Source organism: Hirundo rustica, chromosome 6 (genome assembly GCF_015227805.2).
Source record: "Hirundo rustica isolate bHirRus1 chromosome 6, bHirRus1.pri.v3, whole genome shotgun sequence".
Classification (NCBI taxonomy): domain Eukaryota; kingdom Metazoa; phylum Chordata; class Aves; order Passeriformes; family Hirundinidae; genus Hirundo; species Hirundo rustica.
Genome location: NC_053455.1, coordinates 4,044,072 through 4,064,598, shown reverse-complemented (window position 1 = coordinate 4,064,598; position 20,527 = coordinate 4,044,072). Strand labels below are relative to the sequence as shown.

The 20,527-nt window shown below is 51.7% G+C and overlaps 1 protein-coding gene across 2 annotated transcripts; it reads left to right on the top strand.

Annotated features, from left to right (window-relative positions):
- The first annotated feature begins 10,892 nt into the window (after positions 1–10,892).
- OTX2 (orthodenticle homeobox 2) lies at positions 10,893–14,905 on the top strand. Of its 2 annotated transcripts, none has more exons than XM_040067375.2 (3): positions 10,893–11,107; positions 11,507–11,658; positions 12,949–14,905. In XM_040067375.2, exons 1-3 carry the CDS (start codon positions 11,011–11,013, stop codon positions 13,567–13,569), a joined length of 870 nt encoding a protein of 289 aa, XP_039923309.1. In that variant the 5' UTR covers positions 10,893–11,010; the 3' UTR covers positions 13,570–14,905. The 2 variants fall into 2 exon arrangements, with proteins under 2 accessions (XP_039923309.1, XP_039923307.1); XM_040067373.2 differs by having other exon boundaries at positions 11,486–11,658.
- The last annotated feature ends 5,622 nt before the right edge of the window (positions 14,906–20,527 follow it).

The following is a 20,527-nucleotide window of genomic DNA, read 5'->3' as shown; positions in this document are numbered from 1 at the left end:
TTTATTTTATTTATTTAATTGGGGGCGGGGGGGGGTTGGAGAGAAATTGTCCTGCTCTGGTTTCACTATTTTATTTATAATTATAAAACCGACCCCGCTGCCGAGGAAGGGGCTTTGAGGAGGACTTTGTTTAACTCGAGCAAGGGGCGCGCACAGCTCCGCGCTTCCATCCCCCTCCGCTCCGAGGCTCCGCGGCCGCGCAAAAAGCGCGGAGCTGCGGGGAAGCGGGGCTTCCTCCTGGGAAAGGGAGAAAAAAAGATAAATAAAATACCGGACAAAACCTCCACTGCCAGCGCTCGGTATAAACACACCTGATCGGTGCATCGAGCGACCCAAAGTTTAATTTTTTAAAAAATTTTTTTTAATTTTTTTTTTTTTTTAAGTCCAAATAAATGCCAAAAGTGGAGGCATCGCTCGGGCGAACGCGGCGCTTGGCAGCTCCGGGATCGAGCGGGGGGGACAGGACTTTTCCCTCGGCTCTGGGGCTCGGATTCGTTTGCAAACTGCAGCTTAAGCGCTCCCACCACCCCGCATTGTCCTGCGCTTAAATATCCTGAATTAGGCGGCTCTCAAATGTCCCTTTTTAAAGCAAGCGGCGAGAGCGAGCCTCGCTCGCACAACTCCTCGGGGCCGTGCTGCCGTTCAAACTAACAAAAAATCATAATAATAATAAAAAATAACGCCGAAGCGGACTGGGGCCGGTGCTGGCGGGCTCTGCCGGCGGAGCGGGCGGAGGTGCCCGGGGCTGGAGGCGGCGGAGGGGCTGAGCCGCGGCCGGGCAGGGCGGAGGGGCTGCGGGCGCATCCCCCAGCACCTCTCAGGTACGAGCACTTGCATTGACATTGATGTAACTACATTAGAGTTAATGGCAGCAGCCTGGTCCTCATTATTAATTGTCTTTGTGTTTGGATAAAGTATGTAATCTTCTCCTCAACCACACCATTAAAATAGGTTGCCTTTTCAATTAAGAACTGTCTTGAGCACAGCAGTCAATTTTCCTAATGAAGATGCATTATATTTTCACTTTTTTTTTTTTTTTTTTTTTTTTTTTTTTTTTTTTTTTTTTTTTTTTTTTAATAATAATGGGAAAATCCCACGTTTTCATTAGGCGTGATTACGGAGAAAGTACAAGAGGGGGTTTGTCTAAACTAAATGTGGCCCGTGTCGTGTATTAAATACCAGGCTTTTAAATAAATTGAAATTTCATTCGGATAAGACGCGGGGTTGGGGTACAAATAAAGGCCAGATTCGCTTCCTTCAGATTAAAAAAAAATGCGGGGTCCATTCTTTAAAACGCACTTATCAGATGGAAAACAATGATTAAACCAACTACAGCGGACTCTTAGTTGCAATTACTCGGGTAAACTTTTCACTCAGCCCAGTTTGCTTGCATTAAACCTGAGGACGATGCTTTAAAATAGACTTGCACTTTCTGCTAATGTGCAGCTTTGGGGAACAAATAGCACAGTTTAATCATGCAGAAACACATAGGAGCCGGAATAGTCTCACAATTAATTTACCAAAATAAACCCGAAGCTGCCTGCATTGTCTAATATTTAGCTTCCACCCCCCTCCTTCCCCTGGAGAAAAACAGCCCTGGTTCTTTAGAAAGAAGGAAGCTTAGAGGAGCTTTGGGGGAAGTTGGGATTTTTTTTTTTTTTTTTTTCCCTCTCTCTCTCTTTCTCTTCTTTTCTTTTTACATAGGAAAAGAATTATTTCATGTCGAGGAAGCAAAGAGTTAAATTTTATAGGATATAAAGCACTCGCAGAAAAAAAAAAAAAAGACGGGGGGGGGAAGAAAGAAGGCAAACACTAAGGGGGAAAAAAAATAATAGAAGAAAGTGTGATATTTGTGAGTCTGAGCAGCTGCAAGAGGACGGGATGTGGATTTCAGCGCAGTGTTATACGTGTGGGATCTTTGTTGCCGGACAGACAGACAGACAGACACCCGCGGCACAAGCCAGACCCTTCCCGCACGGAAAATGCCATCACCCAGACACCTTTTCAGAAAGGAAAAAAAAAAAAAAAAAAAATTAACCGTAGTATTCGGAGCTGGTTTTAAACTTTTTCCATAGGAAAAAATACCTGCCTGCAAGGGAGAATGAAGTTAGGCATAGGAGCAATTTCTTATTCACACGGTAACAACAGTTGGTTTGGGATCTTTTGCAAGCTTTCTTGCATCGTGGCTTTGTTTGGTTGGGGGGAAGCTGCTTTGGGGGGTTCGGGGGGTATTTTTGTAATGAACATTTGTTTCTCCACCAGCCAGCGGCTAAAGAAGATCTGCAAAGAATGGCAAAGAAGATTTTCGATTAAAACCTTAGCCCATCTCCACGGATTACTTTATATCGATTCCTATATGTACGGCTGCAATTGAGGGGCTCTAATTAAAATCCAAAGGTTGGGGGGGGGGCGGGGAGGGGGAAAAAAAAAATAAAAGTTCTTTCTGGGTCTCGATAAAAGGAGCTTTTCATATACGGGAAATAAAGGTTGTAAAAGGTTACAAACGAAAGACTAGTTTAAAGCTTCTCCGCGGTTTTCTTTTCTTCTTTCTTACAAAACCCCTTTTCTGGCTCTTTCTCTCCCTCCCCCCAGCTCCCCCGACCCCTTCATTCCTCCCAAGTTTGCCAACACGCGGGACGCGGGACTGTAACTGTTATTTTAATATCTGGGTTGGGAGCTATAATCTGATTGCTGCAGAGAGCTGCTCATCAAGGTAACTTCATGGCCTGGAGAGAAAAAAATTTATGTAAACCGGCAGCATTAGCGCCTTTCATCACCACACACCACCCCCCCCCACGCTCAGCCTTCCGCACACGGCCGCAGCCCCACAGCCCTGCCCCAGCTCCTGCCCCCGGGGGACGCCCCACGCCCTCCCCCGAATGCCGCTTTATTTATTTAACACCCGTAGTTTATTTCTCTTTCATTTATTTGGTGGGGGGGGGGGGGGGGGTTTTTGTTTTGGGGTTTTTTTGCTTTTTTTTTTTTTTTTTTAAGGGGGGTATTTCGCCCCCGCCTCGTTGCACACGAGAAGTTGCCTCAGGTGCAAGCCCTGACCTCACTTTCGCTGCTCTCGGGGTGACATTTTTAGGGATTTCAGATTTCAAATTTCAGATCGCCCCAGAGCACCTCCACCACCCCCTCCTCTCCTTGCCCCGGCACCCCATCCCAATTAGGAAACTTGGTTTCATCTAGGCAAAGATGCTGCCTTCATAAAAATTTTTTCCCAGGGTTTTTTGTTTTTGGTTTTTTTTTTTTTTTTCCCCAAAAGAGGTGACGGCTACGCCATCCCCCTCCCAGACGCTTGGAAAAGGAGGGGAAATTATTTCTTTTTAATCATTCCGGCATTTTAAAACGAATCTGACCCTTTCTCGAAGTGACACAGCTATACCAGTGTCTCTGGCTTTGCACCCGCAGAAAGGGAGATTTTGGGGTGAAGGGGAGCTTAGAACTTAAGGAAAACCCACCAGCCAAAACCACGAAAACACAAACAAACACACCAACCAAAAAAATAACCCTAAACTAAAATAAACTCCAACCGGCACTTGAATTGCAGACAAACTTCAAGGAAAGTCTGGAATATTTTAACAAGACACAAATCCGATGCAGGAAAAGCTTAAAAGCGCGGAGCATGCATCGCTTTCTGGAGCCGGAATCAGAGATACAAAGATGACAAATTATAAATCGGTTCATTTTTGGAGAGGGTTTTTCTGTTGTCTTTTTTTTTTTTTTTTTTTTTCTTTTTTTCTTCTTGCTTCTTTCCTTAACTTTCACCCGAGCTGAATAAATGATTTCTTATTTTCCTCCCCCCACCATCCCCTCCACCCTTGGTCATCATTACCGCGGGCAGCAGCTCAGCCCTGGGAGCGACAGAGCCGGCGATAAAAACCCCTCGCGGAGCGGTCGCGATAGTGAGGAGAGTGGGAAATCAAACCAGAAGGAGAAGTGAAGAGGGTGAGCGAGAAAAGGAGAGAAGAGACACAGCGATGCGGAGAGAGAAAATGGCTTTGCAACCCGACTGGCATCGGAAAGTTGGAGAACTTACTGAGAAGCAGAAGTTACAGTTTCTTTCCATCCCAGAAGCAGATTTTGGTTCTCTGAGCATAAAGTTCTCAGAGGGCAGAAAATCACACATCTCCACTCACTCCCCGTCAGCCCCGGCTAGTCTGGATCTCTGGGACTGTACCTGCTCTGCAACGCTTGCCAAACGGACCAGAAGAGATGGAAAGTTTAAAAAAAAAAAAATTAGTAAAAAATAATAATTTTTAAAAAAATCGAGATCCTACAGCTGCGACAATGATTATAATTTTGTTTTTCTTTTTTTTTTGTAACTTTTCCCCGAGCTGCAGACGGTCGAAGGCAGAGGCAGCTGCAAAGTGTGTGCAGGATTGCTCCAGGAAAGAAGGTTCTCCCTTTTTCCCCCTTTCAGATCCAATCTTTGCGAGAGCCATTCCGACACATTGCTAAGCTAAAGGGAAATTCTCTTTGATAAAGCGGTGTTCCCAGCTTCTGGGTTTTAAAACCTAAATCTATATTCAAATCTGGCTGAAGGTGTGTTCTGGGATTTATGAAAGCCTCTTAAAGGGGTAAATTTACCAAACCGTGACAAAATCATCACAATCTTACTTTAGACATCTGAAGTGGATGAGAATTTTAAAGAGACCCTTGTTTATTTAAGTAACACTGTCCATCTCTGCCACTTGTTTTATTGGCCGCGGGAATTATTCCCAACTCGTCGGGCTGGAGGGGGCAGAGGGAGAGGCTGGGATGCTCCTGCTCCCGTGGCAGGCTGCAGGCAGGGCAGCAGCTCTGCCCAGGGCCAGGCAGCTGCAGGCAGGGCTGCCAGCCGGGCCGGGCTCTGCTTCCCATCCTGCTCTCCCAGATAATGTCTTCAGGCACTGAATTTTATTTCTCTGCCTTGCTCAGCCCTGATCTGCCACAGCCCGGCTGACTCCAGCCCTCAGACACCCCTTTTTTCCCCCTTTTTTATTTATTATTATTATTATTATTGTTTTATTTTATTCCCCCCCCCTTTTATTTTTTAATCGATTTCGAAAATACCCTCCTGGTCAGGGATACAGGGGAACGAATTATCTCTCTCATTCTTCCGAGGTGGATTAAGGTTATTAAATAATATGTGGGGGCGGGAGGCGATGGCAAAGGCGGAGGGGGCGGAGGGGGGGGGAAGGGTTCAATCGGGATATTTATTCCTGGTGCTCTGCTGAAGGAGAGGCTGAGGGGCGGCGTGGCCGTGCCGACATGCGGGGAGGTGAGGGGAGGATTTGCCCGGCTCGGATCTCTGGGCAAGGGTTGAGAAGAGAGCGGGGGGGGGGATGCTGTAAAGGGATGGCGGCTGCAGCTGCCCCTCCCTTACCCCCACCCCCTCCCCTCCATAAAAAAAAAAAAAAAAAAAAAAAAAAAAAGAAGCCTCCCCGCAAAAGAATCTCATGAGTGTGGGAGAGAAAAATAAATCAAAACACAACTCCAAGAAGGGCAGGGGCTGGGGGTCCCGTGGGTCCAGGGGGTACCAGCCGGTGGTACCCAGGGTACCAACTTTCCACGAAGTCGCCTCGCAAAGAAAAAGGAGGAAAAAAAAAAAAAAAACAACAAAAAAACCACAAACTAAAAACCCAAATACAACCCAGCGGCCAAAGTGGGAGCGGCTCCGGCGGGCAGGGCTGCGTCGGTTCTGGGCGAAGGGGCATTTTGTTTGTTTGTTTGCTTATTTGTTTGTTTTATTTCCCCTCCTCTCCCCTCCCTCCTTCTCTTCTGCCTCCTCCTTCCTCCTCCTTCCTGGGAGGAAAGGATTAAAAGAAAAAAAAAAAAAAATCCAAAAAAACACCCAAACCCAAGCCACGCCACCACCCATGCGCCCAGCCCAGCTCCGAGCATCCCAAACCTGCTCCCGCAAACCTCCAGCCCGGGCTGCGCCGCCGGCTCTAAAGTCCAAGGACAACCGCGTTGGATCGCACGCAGCCAGGCTCGGAGAGAGCCACAAAGAGGCGAATTAATTGCTATAACTTCATTAACATAGGTCACCCCGCTAAAATGATCGAGCCGACGCAGTTTTTTCCCCCCATTGTCACAAGTGAGGAAAGTGTGTGAGCGCTCCCTCCCTCCTCCATCCCCCTGCCTTTTTGCAGAGCTTTATTTTCGGGGTGCTGTGACCCGGGAGAAGTTGAGCGAGGGCGGGAGGTGCCAGGGGAACATCCCGGTGCTCGGCTCCGGTGCTCCAGGCCGGGCAGCTCCCTGGGCCCTCCTCACCCTCAGCCCATCACCGCTCCCAAATCCTTTCCATCAAAAACATGCGCACGTCCCTATCTGCAAATTCAACGTCCCGTTCCGCACCCTCATCCCTGCGAATCTTGAAAAATTTAATCGTCGTCCCGCAGGTGACTCCGTGTCCCCTGCTCCAGGGGTGACTCCGGCCCCGGGAGGTGGAATTGAGTGTGACTGGGGGTACCCGGAGCTGGGGGCGCCCCGGCACCCCGCTCTGTGCTTTGGGGGGAGATCCTCCCCTTGGCTCCCGCGGGTTTCCTCTCACCCATCTCCCGCTGCTCCCGGTAGGCTCCGCGTCCCCCCTTCACAAACATTTACTTCTGTACATTAAATATCTTTTGTTGTTGTTGTTGTTGTTATTATCGCAGCCAACCCCCAGCCTTTTGCTGACCCCCCCTTCCTCGCCTTCCCCGGGCAATTCGCTAATTCCATCTCCGCTGTCCATCACGTTAATTTCTACAATGACTTCATCCGCTCCGCTCCATAATGTATATTTTTAAACCGAGCAGGTTCTTTTAATGTATATTCTGGTGTCATTTCGGCGGCTGTTATTTCTCTCCGGATTGTCCCCCCGGTACAGCAGCGGCCTGTTTTTTCCTCCCCCTGTGTGTGTTTTTATTATTTTCCCCCTGGCTTAGATGTGTCAATCACTCTCTCCCTGCCATTGGTTGGAGAGTTTGCGTCAAAAAGTTGCCAGAGAGGCGCTTTCTCAGCAAAGCTCCCCGAGAGAGGTAGAGACCTTCAGCTCCAACGCACCCTGCCACTATTATTAAAAAATAAAATCACTTTGACCAGCTCCAGCACCGGCCAGCTCTGTATGTACCGAGCCCAGACCCCGAGCATCCCCGCATCCCTCTCCTGCACCGTCCCCTCCCCTTTTTCCCCATTTATTCTCCTTTTTCAAACATTTTTTTTCCTCCACCCCCCCTCCGCCCCCCCCTTTCCCCCGATGTCGTGGGCATGTGCATGCGGCGAGCTCTCTAACCTCCCGCTTTGTGCTTTCTCTCGCAGCTCAGCCCGAGCTCTGAATTTGGCGAGGATCCGGGAGCAGGTTTCCCCCTTCGCCCCCCAGCCCTGCCCGCGGCTCCGGCGCGGCTCGCAGGTAAGTCCGACCCGCCGGCTCCATCCTTCCTCGGGGGCATCGCTGGGCGGCCAGGAACGCAGGGAGAGGGGAATTTAAATGATAATTCTCTTTTTAAATTGTTGTTATTATTATCATTATCATTATTATTATTAAATAATCTGCGGCGGGGAGCGGGCGGCTCCCGCAGGAGCTGCCGGGGTGAGGCCGGGCCGGGCCGGGCGGTGGCGGCCCCGGCTCGGGGACAGCCCTCGGCCCCGGCTCGGTGCTCGGCAGGGACCGGGAGCTGCAGGATGAGAAAGAGAAGGGCCGAACTGGGGAAGCCGGGGCCGCTCCCCATCGCCGCCCTCGCCCCCCGACCCTCGTCCCCCGCGGTCGGGCGCGGAGTAGCTCGCTCTCCGCGGGCAGGCGCGGGGCTCCACCGCGGTTTCCTTGGGTGCATTATTCTTCCTCGGCCTATTCCTTTGGCCTGTAGCTATTTCCTGACCTCGAGCTGGACTTTTAAAAATTAAGGGAAAAAAAAAACCCAAAAAAACCTAAAAACCCACACAACAAAAAACGGGGAGGATTTTCTCCCCTCTTTCTGCTCCTACCTGAGAACCCTTTCATCCTCCTCCTCCTCTTCCTCGCGATGTGGAGACTCGGCAAGGAAATTTTGCAAAGGTGTTTCTGAGCCCTCACGGCCCGGGAGAACAGGGCTGGAAAGCGCGGGGAGAGAAACCTTCGAGGCATTTAGGGCCGGAGCTTCACGATTTGGTGCGGGCGAAACGGATGGCAGGAACCGAATCCAGGTCGGAGAGGGGCTGCAGCTGGTTTCCACCTCCCTTATTTTATTTTAAATTTTTTTCCGCCTTGGGAAAAGCGCTGCCTAAAGACCCCGGCCGCGAGTAACGCGCCCCGGCCTCTCTCCTCTGAGTCGGCCCCGCGCTGACAAAGAGAAAGTCGGGAAAAGTCCTGGCGCACCGGCACAAGTTTTTTCGGGACTAAAAACCTCCTTGGGCTGCTGAGGTTTATTTCGATTTCGGCTGCTTGGAAAAGTTGAGGCTTATTATTTATTTATTTTGAAAAGGCGCAACTCTAGCTTAAAAAAAAAAAAAAAATTAAAAAATTAAAAAGAGTGTGTGGGGGGGGGAAAGCACTTTGAAAATGCGGTCGGATGATGCTGGGAGGCAGAGACGGCTCAGGCGGAGGTGGCTGCCCGCAGAGCCCGGCTCTGCCGCTGCCCGTGCCGGACAGGGGCCGCGGCCGCGGAGCAGCGCGGATGTTCGGAGGGTGAAGCGCTGGGGACCGCCAGGCAGAGCCGCTGACGGCTCCATCCCCGCCGCGCGTTGGGAAATATCACCCCAAAACCGTGCCTCCAGAGGGGGGAAAAAAAATTTAAAAAAATTGAATTTTAGAAAGAAATTAAATAAACTAGAATTTAAAAAACGTCAGAAATTCGTCGTGAGCGCGGCGAGGGCAGGGAAACGCGGCTCTCGTTTGCAAAACAAAAGGGAACAAATTCCCTTCTCTACCTTGGCACCTTTCCCTTTGCCCTCCGCGGGAGCCCCTCCGCGCTGCTCCGCGCCCCGGCCGAGCCCCCGCGTCCCCCCGCAGCGCGGCCGGGGCCAGGAGCGCAGGCTGCGCGCCCGGGCGCGGATCGCTGCCCCGCATTAATCACCGGGGCGAGCGGCGGAGCCGGGGCCGGTGGCTCGTAATTAGGGAGCGTGTGCCGCCCGGATTATCTCGTTAGTTTATCAAGAAAACATTTATTATAATTAATTCTCGGACGGGGTAATTATTATTGAGCGAGGGCAGAGCAACTGGTAGCCTGGATCTGTGCGGAGCGGGGAGGGGGGGAGCGGGAGGAGGGGGAAAGGTGACAGATTGCGGAGTGGAGCCGTTGCTCCGCGGGCTGCGGGGCCGCCCCGGGATGCGCGGCCGCGGCCGAGGGGCTCCGCGGGCGGCCGCGCCGGGCTGGCGCCTCGGCGGGATGCCGCCGACGTTAACCGAACGGAGCTTAAGGGTTGCTTTTTTTTTTTTTGGAAAGAGGTATTTGCCCTTTTTTTTCACCCGTGTTTTTTGTTTGTTTTTTTTGGCGTGGGTTTTTTTTTTTTTTTTAAATCAATTTTTTCCTTTTTTTTTTTTTTCTTTTAAATTTCTGCTCTCTCGTTCCGCACACCGCGGAGCAGGGCTCCCCCCTGGCCAGAACCGTCCCTGCCCGGCCTCCCCTGGGGGGGGTGATGCTAAAAAGCGGGGCTCGACCCTGCGCGCTCCTCGCTGCCTCCGCCGCTCAGCGCGTTTGTGACGGCAAATCCCTTCCCCGAGGGGAGAAGGGGAAACTCCGCTCCGCGGAGAACCCGCACCGGCGGGGCAGGAGCCCCCGGCAGCTCTCGGCGCTCCTAGGGGGTCGGCTGGGCCGAAACGCAGAGTTTTGGGGTTGTTTCGAGAAGAAAGTTGCGCCGGAGTTCGTTTTCCCGACGGCCGCTGGGAATGGAGCGAGGCTCGAGCTTTTTGCTCAAAAAAAAAGATTTCTTAAAAATTATTTTCTACGAGAAAAAAAAAAAAAAAACAAACCAGCCTCAACCTTTTCAGGAGTCCCTGTTCGGCACCTTGCCGTGCATCTTTTTGGGTTTGGTTGTGTTTTTTTTATTGACGGAGGGCGTGTTTGGGTCCCCTCCTCGCTCCTCGGTGCAGAGAGCCGGGTCCCGTGGGGACAGCGAGCGGGGACCGGGGGAGCCCCGGGCGGGGACCGGGGCTGTCCCGGAGCCGCTCACCACAGAGGTGTTTGTTTAGCTTCAGCTCCGTCGTCGAGAGTTTCTTGAAAGCCTAATAAATCTGTTACTTGCCTCCAAATCTAATTACCCGGAGTACTAATTAGGTGCAAATGGCCGGTGGAAATTACTGCAGACGTGGAGTGATGGCGGGAGAGCAGAAAAGTTTGGCTTTTCCCGAGCGGGCATTCGAGCTCTGAAATGCAACAACGTCGGGGGGAAGGGGAAAAGGGGGAGCGGGGGGGGAAAGGTTTGAATGTTGCCCAAACCTGGGATAATTAAAGTCCTTGCAAGAGACTAGTGGAGAGATAGGTTTCTTGAATTGTTTCTTTGTTTCTCACCCTTGGGCTTTGTTATCTGCATTATTTATTTAGCCGAGGGGTTCTTTGTGTCTGCCAATGGCCCCAATCAAGTTTTGCTTGAGACAATTAGCCGGTGCCCGGCCGGGAATCCTATGCAAATGCCCCCGGCCGCCGTACAATGCGGGCAGTTGAAGGCATGGGGGGGTTTTGTTCGGGCAGTAATTACTGGCTGGGATGCGCCCCCCCTCCTCCTTCCCTCCCCTCCCCTCCTCGCCCTTTTTGGGGAGAGATGCGTTTATCTAGTCAGTCTCTCCCAGCTCCCAAATCCGGTTGGGGTCCGAGAGGGAGGATTGACGCGGGGTGGGGGGGGGGGAGGCAGAGGGGATAAAAGCCGGGGGGGGGGGGCGGGGGGGGGCAGCAGGCTGGCCTGACTCCCCCTTCATCCCTCCATTCTCTCTCCTCTCCCTCCTGCGCAGGCACCTGGCGGCTCCCGCACGCCCGACGGCTCCCGCAGGCACCGCCCGGGGCAGGCAGGGCGCTCGGCCGGCTCCCCCTCGCCCGGATTTCGGCCAACTCTCCTCCCCGCCACAACTTTAGCATGATGTCTTATCTTAAGCAACCACCTTACGCAGTCAATGGCCTGAGTCTCACAACCTCGGGCATGGATTTGTTGCATCCGTCCGTCGGTTATCCCGGTAAGCCACGTTTTCCTTCCCTCTTCCCTCCCTCCCCCATTTTTTTGGCTCCGCCGAGGGGAAGCCGCTGGGATTTTGGAGGCACAACATGCCCAGGGATCACGGTGGCTTGGGTGGGGTTCACCTGTCTCCCTTCTTCCTCACCCCCAACTTTTTTATCGGTGAAAGGGGCCGCAAACAGGGGAGCCCCCCAGGCTGGGGATGGGGGCCGAGATGCTCCAGAGGCATGCAGGGGAGATGCGGAGTTGGGATTGCCGCACTGTGGCGGCTGATCCTGGGGGTGCGGGACCCCCGGGAAAGGGGAGGGAATGTGGGTGCCCCCCCGGCGAGGGGCTGGAGGGGACCCCGGGGTCTGAGGGGCCGCTGACTGACAACCAGGGCCTCTGGCTCCGTTCGCAGCCACCCCGCGAAAGCAGCGGCGGGAGCGCACGACCTTCACCCGGGCGCAGCTGGATGTGCTGGAGGCTCTTTTCGCCAAGACCCGCTACCCCGACATCTTCATGCGGGAGGAGGTGGCCCTGAAAATCAACCTGCCCGAGTCCAGAGTGCAGGTAGGACGCGGAGCGGCTCCGGAGAGCCCTGCCTGCCCTCCCCCTCCGGACTGCCGCAAAGGGGCTGCACTGGCCTCTGCCTGACAGGGGGGGACACGAGGGGACTGGTTTAGGGGATGGGTTCAGGCCTGGAGCCAAATCAAGCGCTTGTGGGGTGAAGGAGGCTCAGAGATGGGTGTCGGCGCAGTGAGGGGATGTGGTGGTATTTTGCATCCCCAGGGCTGGATCGTGCTCCCACTTCCTCCCTCTGCACTGAGGGGGTGTTGTGGAGACCCTGGATCCCCTCTTGAACCTTCCATACCCATCCCCAGCACCCCCAAACCCCAACACGTCCCGTGGACATCTGGGGGCCCTGCAAAAGCCACAAAGGATCCCCCCTTCCCCAGGAATCACCACATCCCCGGAGCTGGGTCAGATTGGGAACCTGGCTCACACCAACACGGACTGGGGACTTCCTCCCCCTCTGTGGGCACTTGGATGAGAGAGGGGTGGAGGGAACCCCTCTCCTGGGGCTGGGCTGGGTCTCCTCTGCAGGAACTCCTCCAGGCAGTGTTTTGGAGGTGCTGCTGGCAGGGCAGGAGTGTCCTGCACCCTCTGGGACCTAGAACATCCCAGCAGCAGGGGCAGGGCATCTCCAAATCCATCCCTCCCACTTGCCTCCAGACGAGGCTTCCCGGGGTTGTGCGGTGCTGTGTTCCCGCAGAGCGTGGTGGCTGGGATCGGGATACCTCCACACCAAACCCCATCCTCCTCCCCACAGAACCTCCCCAGAACCTGTCCCCCTCAGGCCCTGCTGAGGGGAGGTGAGATGAGCTGAGGGGCCCACTCTGGCCAAGGGGTGAGAGCAGAGAGCCCCTTCAGAGGGTCAATGAGGCATCCTTACCGCACTTCCCACCCCGAGCCTCTGCTTCCCTAATTGTTCCCTCCTTTTCTGATGTTCTGTGGTTTCTAATTAAAGGCTCGACTTCAATAGGCCTTAAACAGCGATTCCTGGAGGTCCCCGGCTGGCAAACAGCAAAGAGGGAATGCTTCTCCTTCTCCCCAAAAGTGACCCTATTAAGGAGTTTGATTTGTGATTTCCACTTGTTATTGCTGCTAATGATCTCAGGGAGGGGGAGCCCCGGAGCTTTTCTTTGCAGCAGCCTGCAGCCCCCTGCTCTTGGGGGACAGCTTTAGTTCTCCCTCCCCGGTGAGGTCTCCCTGCCACCTTCTCTTTCCCTCCTCGGGTTTGCTCGTGCATCCCTAACCCCAGGCTTTTTCTCTCTCCCTCCCTCGTGTCTCTGTCTCAAGGTGTGGTTTAAAAACCGCCGAGCCAAGTGCCGGCAGCAGCAGCAGCAGCAGCAGAACGGGGGCCAGAACAAGGTACGGCCAGCTAAAAAGAAGAATTCTCCAGCCCGGGAAGTGAGTTCGGAGAGCGGGACCAGCGGGCAGTTCACTCCCCCCTCCAGCACCTCAGTCCCCACCATTTCCAGCAGCAGCGCCCCGGTGTCCATCTGGAGCCCAGCATCCATCTCCCCGCTCTCAGACCCCCTGTCCACCTCTTCCTCCTGCATGCAGAGATCCTATCCCATGACCTACACCCAGGCGTCAGGCTACAGCCAAGGATACGCTGGATCGACCTCCTATTTCGGAGGGATGGACTGTGGATCTTACTTGACCCCTATGCACCACCAGCTCCCCGGGCCGGGGGCCACCCTGAGTCCCATGGGTGCCAACGCGGTCACCAGCCACCTCAACCAGTCTCCAGCCTCGCTCTCCACCCAGGGCTACGGAGCCTCCAGTTTGGGCTTTAACTCCACCACCGATTGCTTGGATTATAAAGACCAAACCGCCTCCTGGAAGTTAAACTTCAATGCTGACTGCTTGGATTATAAGGACCAGACGTCGTCGTGGAAGTTCCAGGTTTTGTGAAGAACCTTTGCGATACCGAGAGAAATCGCGACGAGAGCGAACAGGCTGGGCTGAGCGCCCCAGTTTTAGTCAGGTCTTGGTTAAATTAAAGAGAAAAAGAACTCCACGGACAAACAAACGAACAAAAAAATAAAAAACAAAACAAAAAACTGACAGCAACAAGAGGGGGACAGTGTTGGTGTGATCCCGTTCAGACTCATCTCCTGCTCAGACGCTCTGGAAAAGGAATAATAAAGAGGAAAAACGGAGGAGGAAGGCCTTAAACGGACAGATCATCTAGTGAGCAGAAACCAGACAGACCCATCTGTGTTCTTTCTAGTCTTAGCCAATTGTTGGGTTTCTTTGTTTGGAAGAGGTGGGAGATCTTCCCACCTGCGGGCCAGTTTTAAAAAAAAAAAAAAAAAAAAAAAAAAAAGTCTAGGTTTTTATTTCTTTTTTTTTTGTGTGTGCGTGGAAAGATGATCCTTCACCCAGAGGTTTCCAATGTGTTAGCCAACCCTCGGTTAAAATATTCAGAATGGACAACATCTCTCTTTTTCTCCCTCTTTTTGTCCCTCCCTCTTTCTTTCTCTCTCATCCAACTGTTTCATGCCCAACTGAAGTTGGGACCCGGAGAACTTGGTTCAGGGCTGTGTGGGTTGTGTGACTGATTGTCCTAGCTGCACTACTTTATTTAAAGATTAAGAAAAAAAAAAAAGATAATGTTCATAAGGAGTCAATATGTAGTTTTTAAGAGACAATCAGTGTGTGTCTTATATAAATGGTACATCTGTGGTTTTTAATCTGTGCTAGACTTCAAAACTGTGATCTCCTGTATTGTATGCAACTATGAACTCTGCACCAGCGGGAGTTCTGCTGTGATTTAAATAGGTTATAATTATAAGTGAAATTCAGAGCAACTGAGTTACCTATTATCATCTTAAAAAAAAAATTAAAAATATATATTTAAAAAAACAATAAAAAAAAATAAAAATGCAAAAAACACGATCGCCTTTCACCCGAGGTGAGCTGCACTGAAACTTTTTACAACAAACTGTCTCTGAATGAAAGAGGAAAGACCGAAAATACCCCACCCGAGGACATTTAACTCCTCTGGACCTCACTTACTGCTGGCCACGCCGGCAGTAACCGTCAAATCCAACAGGACTTTGGGCAGTTGCTCTGACCTGGATGAATTTAAACCGAGAAATTCATTGTCGTTTATGCTTGCAGATGTTAACTGGAAAAAAAAAAAAAAAAAAAAGGAAAAAAAAAAAAAAGATATATATGCATAAACCTTTTTTTTTTTCCTGGATTTGGCAGATATGTATAATTATATTAAAATGGTTCTAGCACACTTGATGGTTGTCTTCCATTTCAATCGTAGCTGGTGAGTGATGGAGAAGGGGCGATGCCGGGCACGGGAGAACCAGGAGGGTCTGGCTGCCTCTGCGGGGCTGAGACAAAATGGGGTTCTGCTGGCAGCTCCCCGAGGGGAAGGAAGCAAAATCAAGGAGGGGAGTTATTTTATTTTTGATTTTTTTTTTTTAATCAAAAGACTTCCGTTACGAACACTTGGCTAACGTGACCTTTCCCACCCCAGCTTCGCCAAATCTCTTCGTGGGGAGGGAGGGGTGTGTTTGCTCTGCGGCCTCCTATCCAGGGGATGGAGTCCCCAAGCTGTGTATTTGGGGAGAGCCATAAATTTTCCAGGCAGGAGAAAGGGGAACCTGGATCAGGCAGAGGTGCTGGGAAAGGAGAGGGGTGAGTGTTTGAGCTACAGTCTTGCAAGCTGAAGCCCCAGTGCCCCAGGATGCAGGATCAGGCCTTTCCCATGCATCCCTGCTTTTGGTGGCTCTTCCTCTGTCCTTCTCCCTCTTTCTCCCTCTCTCCTTCCCGTGTGCAGTGCTGGGGCTGCTGGAGCCCCGAGCTCGGGCTGGATTTAGCACAGCAAAATAATGGATCTCCGGAAAGGGAGAGACCTGGAGGAAAGCCCCCGGCACCATCCCATGTCCTGTCACCGGCTGTCCCTCAGGGTTTGCCACCAGCACCACGCCTTGGTCTCCAGGAGCAGAAGCGATGATGCAGCCACGGCGCCTCTCCAGCCATCCCTGCGCTCCTCATCCCGGCATCCCAAACCGCCCCTTCCACAGGCACCAGCAAAATGCTCCTTCCTGCAGCACCATTTGTGTCCCCACGGGCAGGGAGCAGCCTCTGAAATAAACTGCTCTGGGGGAAGGAGAGTTTTGGTGCTGCCTCACCTCGGTGATTTTCTCGTTTATTTTTCTGTGGCGGGAGGATCCGTGCAAGGGAGGTTTGGGGAGCGCTGGCCGTGTCCCTGCCGCCGGCATCTCCCAAGCTGCAGCAGCGCAGAAAGTTTCATTTCCCCACTGATTTGTTTCAAATTGACAAAGTTTACTTCTACCCCCCCAAAAAAGTCTGCTTGAGGAAAACATGCTCAAGAACACCAAGTCCTTACTGAACTGGGGCACAGCATCCCACCTGCCTGGAAAAGCTCTTTCTTTCCTGAGCTTTTGATTATTAATTTTATAAAGCCTCTTCAAAACGTCTTTTTGCATTTAGCTTCCCCCATCTTATCTTTTACTTTTCTTTCCTGAGAATTTCTCTGTCTGTCAGGGATGAGCTCCTCCAGTTAGCGCTCCTTTTTTATCAGAAAAAGCTAATTCATGGCAGGAGTCTCTCTGATTCTTCCCTGGCTTTTTGTACTTTCCACGTTTTCTCTCCCTGTTCTGTTTCTGAGTTTAATTTAAATGGGCACATGCGTGGGCAAAGGGCAAAATCCCAAGGTGAGCTGGCAAACACAAAATATTCTGTAAAGAGTGTTTTAACTCCCTTTTAATTTTTAATGTTTTACATCTCCTGGTAGAATTCATTTCCTCTGAACTCAGGCTGCGGCAGGCAATCCAATAAAATCTGAGCAAAAGCTGGGGAGACCACGTTGGTTTAGTGTTGGAAAGCCGGATTTAGGGGCAAAGAGCTGATTAGTCGGGTGTTTGATTCGAGGTGTCCTGCCCAGCCCCCAAAAATATACATACAAGCAAATCCACTCTCTGCTCTGCGATGTGACCTCTCCCACCAAAGGGAGGGGGAAAAAAAAAAAAATCCCTAAAACTAGAAAAGCAGAAAAACAGGAGGGAAATCTTGAGCACAGCCACGACTGGAACTGCCTGGAATGCCGGTTCCAGCATCCCTGCCTGCTCCCTGCTCATCCTTTCTCAGCCCCTCCTGCTCCTGCTCTGTTCCCTTGTCTGATTCCCTCTCCATTTGCCTGCCCACCCTGCCCGATATTCCTTTCCACTCCCAGCCCGCTCCCCACCAGCACCAGTCCACGCTTCCCAGTGCTCCCCAGCACCCAGAGCACCCCTGCTCCCAGCCCTAACCAGCCTGGGGAGCCCCAAAACAGGGACAACTTTTGGGGTGCTGCATTTCCAGGAGGACCCCAGGGCTGGGGAGCACTGCCAGTTTCCAAGGAGACAGGGGAGATTTACTGAAAAAGAGCCGGATTTAGGGACAGGCAGTGGAGCTTCACCACCTGGTGCTGGGTGGAGTGGCCCAGGAACACCCCAAAGCCCCACTCACACCTCTGGCACTGCCTTTTCCCTGGGATTTGGGGTGTGGTGGGGGTAGGGCTGGTGGGTTGGGAATGGGTTTGGGTTTGGGAAGACTGGAAAGAGAAAGTTGGGAAGGGGTCTTTGCTGGGGTGAAGGGATGGGGGGTCTTGAGGGTCAGGGCATGGTCTGAGGGAGGTGTCAGGGGCGGGAGGTGCAGGAGGGGAAGGAAGGAAATGGAAGGGAAGTAAGGAAGTAGGGAGGGAGAGAAGGAGGGGAAGAAAAGGAGGGAAAGTAGGAAAGAGGGAAGGGAAGAGGGAAGGGAAGGGAAGGGAAGGGAAGGGAAGGGAAGGGAAGGGAAGGGAAGGGAAGGGAAGGGAAGGGAAGGGAAGGGAAGGGAAGGGAAGGAAGGGAAGGGAAGGGAAGGGAAGGGAAGGGAAGGGAAGGGAAGGGAAGGGAAGGGAAGGGAAGGGAAGGGAAGGGAAGGGAAGGGAAGGGAAGGGAAGGGAAGGGAAGGGAAGGGAAGGGAAAATGCCATTTCCAGCTGCTGTTACGGTGCCTCAGTGCTGGGGCAGAGCAGAGGGAGGTGATGGCACAGGGGGGAGAAGAGGTGATGAAGAGATAGATAAATATATAAATCCCACGCAAACTGTTAAAATCTGTTCTGAGAGTCAATTTTGACTTTTAGGCTCATGAACCATTAATAAAAATCTCCTTACACTCAGATGGCTCTCAAATGCTGTGATAGCGGATTACAAACTCCTAATGGAGATACTGTATGATCAAATATTCTCTAAGCACCAAGGTCTAATGTCCTGGGGGTGGCCAGGCCACCTGATTATCAGCTTATCGGCAAATACCTCTTAGTGAGGGATGTGTTGAAAAGAAAGTGTCTTCCTCAACGTTGCCCCTTCCCCATTCCTCCTTCAGACAGGTTTGGGAATGGCATCCTGTGGTCTGGGGTCCACAGGATGCCCTGTGGCAATGATGTCCCCACTCTGTCATGGGGCTTCTCCCTGGTTTCTGGGTTTTCCTGTGGGAGGTGCAGAGCTGGAGGTCCCAGAGGGGTCTCAGGTTCTCAGTGCACAGAGAAAACACCTCTTCTGGTCTCAGCACTGGTGACACTCAGCCCTTGCCAGGACCAAACCACAGAATGTGATGTATAATTACCTGGTAATTAAATTTGGAGGGCTGAGGCAGCATCATTAGAGAGAGAGAGAGAGGAGAGGAGGTTCCTTCACAAGACCAGAAACCAGAGCTCCCCACAGAGCCAGTTGCTGGGAAAACTACTGTTAGATCTGCTGTTCCCTGTTTTTAAGGAGGAGTTGGTTCTCTCTCTCATCTGCTCACAGGTAGGGACCCTGGTATTTATCCCTATGTGGATGCTGGTGATGGGACCTGCTGATGCCAAGAAAATACATCACCAAACCCAGTCTGGGAGCCCTGTGACCTGGGATCAGGCTGGAGAGGAAGGAGAGGGCGTGAGGGAGGGAGCAGGGCAGCTTTGAAAATAGATTTTGGAAGTCCCCTCTGGACTGTAACCTTCACAACAGGGACCATGTTCTGTGTGTGTCCCTCACCACTGTCACCAGCTCACAGCCTGCTGGAGCATGAATGAACTTCCACTTGGCTGAAGTCTTCAAGACTTGGAACATTTTTTGCTTTCCTAAAGGAAGTTTTGAGGTCAGGATGTCAATTCCAAGCAGAAGAACTTTCCTGCTGGCCTGTTATGATTCACTTGTGAATTTTTGGCAAGGCTTGGCATGTGCCTTGAGTTTCCAAGCGCCACCCTTGGGATTCAGGGAAGGTGCCCACGCTGGGCTGCCTTTCTCAACCTTCTCCTGCCAGAGAGGAGAGCAAAGCTGGGTCCTCCTGCATCCTCATTCCCCTCATAAGAGACAATCACTTTTGCTTTCAGGCAGATTCAAGCAGAGATGAAGCTGATTTATCTGCTGATGTTGCTGTGAAAAGCAAAGTGTTCCTCAATCCCTTCAAATTGGTCCCTCCGAGCCACAGCTGTGGAAGGACAGGTAACTGTGCCCTCTGTCTCACTGATTTTTGGAGACCCCATAGGCCACTCTGGCTCCTCTGTAGGATGCAGGGCTGCAGGTTTTATCCCTTGGGATAATCAGGCTCCTCTCCATTAGGAAAATATTCAGAGCCACCCTGCAGGGAGGCCTCTCTGGAGAGTTACCGCAGGCTGATTCAACTGAGGGTGTTTGCCCAGGGGCTGAAGAGCTGTAAACAAGGAATGTGGTGAGTTCTGAGGGGTTTTGTTGGGTTGTGAGGGTGTTTGTTCAGTTGTGAGGGTTTTCATGGTGTTGTGAGTGTGTTCATTGGGCTGTTAGGGCTTCTGTTGGGTTGTGAAGGTGATTGTTGGGTTGTAGGGTTGCTTGTTGGGTTGTGAGGTTGTTTGTCAAGTTGTGAGGTGGTTTGTTGGGTTGAGAGGTGGTTTGTTGAGTTGTGATGTTGTTTGTCGAGTTGTGAGGTGGTTTGTTGAGTTGTGAGGTTGTTGTTTTTTGAGGTTGTTTGTCGTGTTGTGAGGTTGTTTGTTGGGTTGTGAGGTTGTTTGTCGTGTTGTGAGGTTGTTTGTCAGATTATGAGGCTGTTTGTCGAGTTGTGAGGTTGTTTGTTGCATTGTGAGGTTGTTTGTCGAGTTGTGAAGTGGTTTGTTGAGTTGTGAGGTTGTTTGTCGAGTTGTGAGGTGGTTTGTTGAGTTGTGAGGTTGTTTGTTGTGTTGTGAGGTTGTTTGTCGAGTTGTGAAGTGGTTTGTTGAGTTGTGAGGTTGTTTGTCGAGTTGTGAGGTGGTTTGTCAGGTTATGAAGTTGTTGTGTTGTGAGGTTGTTTGTCGTGTTGTGAGGTTGTTTGTCAGATTATGAGGCTGTTTGTCGAGTTGTGAGGTGGTTTGTTGAGTTGTGAGGTTGTTTGTTGTGTTTTGAGGTTGTTTGTTGGGTTGTGAGGTTGTTTGTCGAGTTGTGAGGTGGTTTGTCAGGTTATGAAGTTGTTGTGTTGTGAGGTTGTTTGTTGAGTTGAGAGGTGGTTTGTTGAGCTGTGAGGTTGTTTGTCATGTTGTGAGGTTGTTTGTTGGGTTGTGAGGTTTCTTGTGAAGTTGTGAGGAGGTTCCTTCATTGCTGTGCAGAGGAGGCACAGCCCTGAGCCTCCCTGACAGCTGTGGGGTTCCAGGATCTGCGGTGATGGAACGTTGAGGAGGGTGATGGAGTCTGGTGGGAACCCAAACAGCATCAGCCCTGGATCAGTGAAGAATAAGTCTGAGCGTTACCCCTGAAACTCTGGAATCCACCCCAAATCGTGTGGGAGAGCAGACATCTGCTGAAACGGTGTTGTCCAGCTTCAGGGCCTGGCTTTGGAACTGAAAGGGGAGGATTAGGAAGGGTCCAGGAAGCGCCAGG

Coding starts and splice junctions, on each gene's coding strand:
- OTX2 (XM_040067373.2), top strand. CDS start 11,011: ATGATGTCTTATCTTAAGCAACCACCTTACGCAGTCAATGGCCTGAGT. Junction 11,108..11,485: donor TCCGTCCGTCGGTTATCCCG/GTAAGCCACGTT, acceptor ACTGACAACCAG/GGCCTCTGGCTCCGTTCGCA. Junction 11,659..12,948: donor TGCCCGAGTCCAGAGTGCAG/GTAGGACGCGGA, acceptor CTCTGTCTCAAG/GTGTGGTTTAAAAACCGCCG.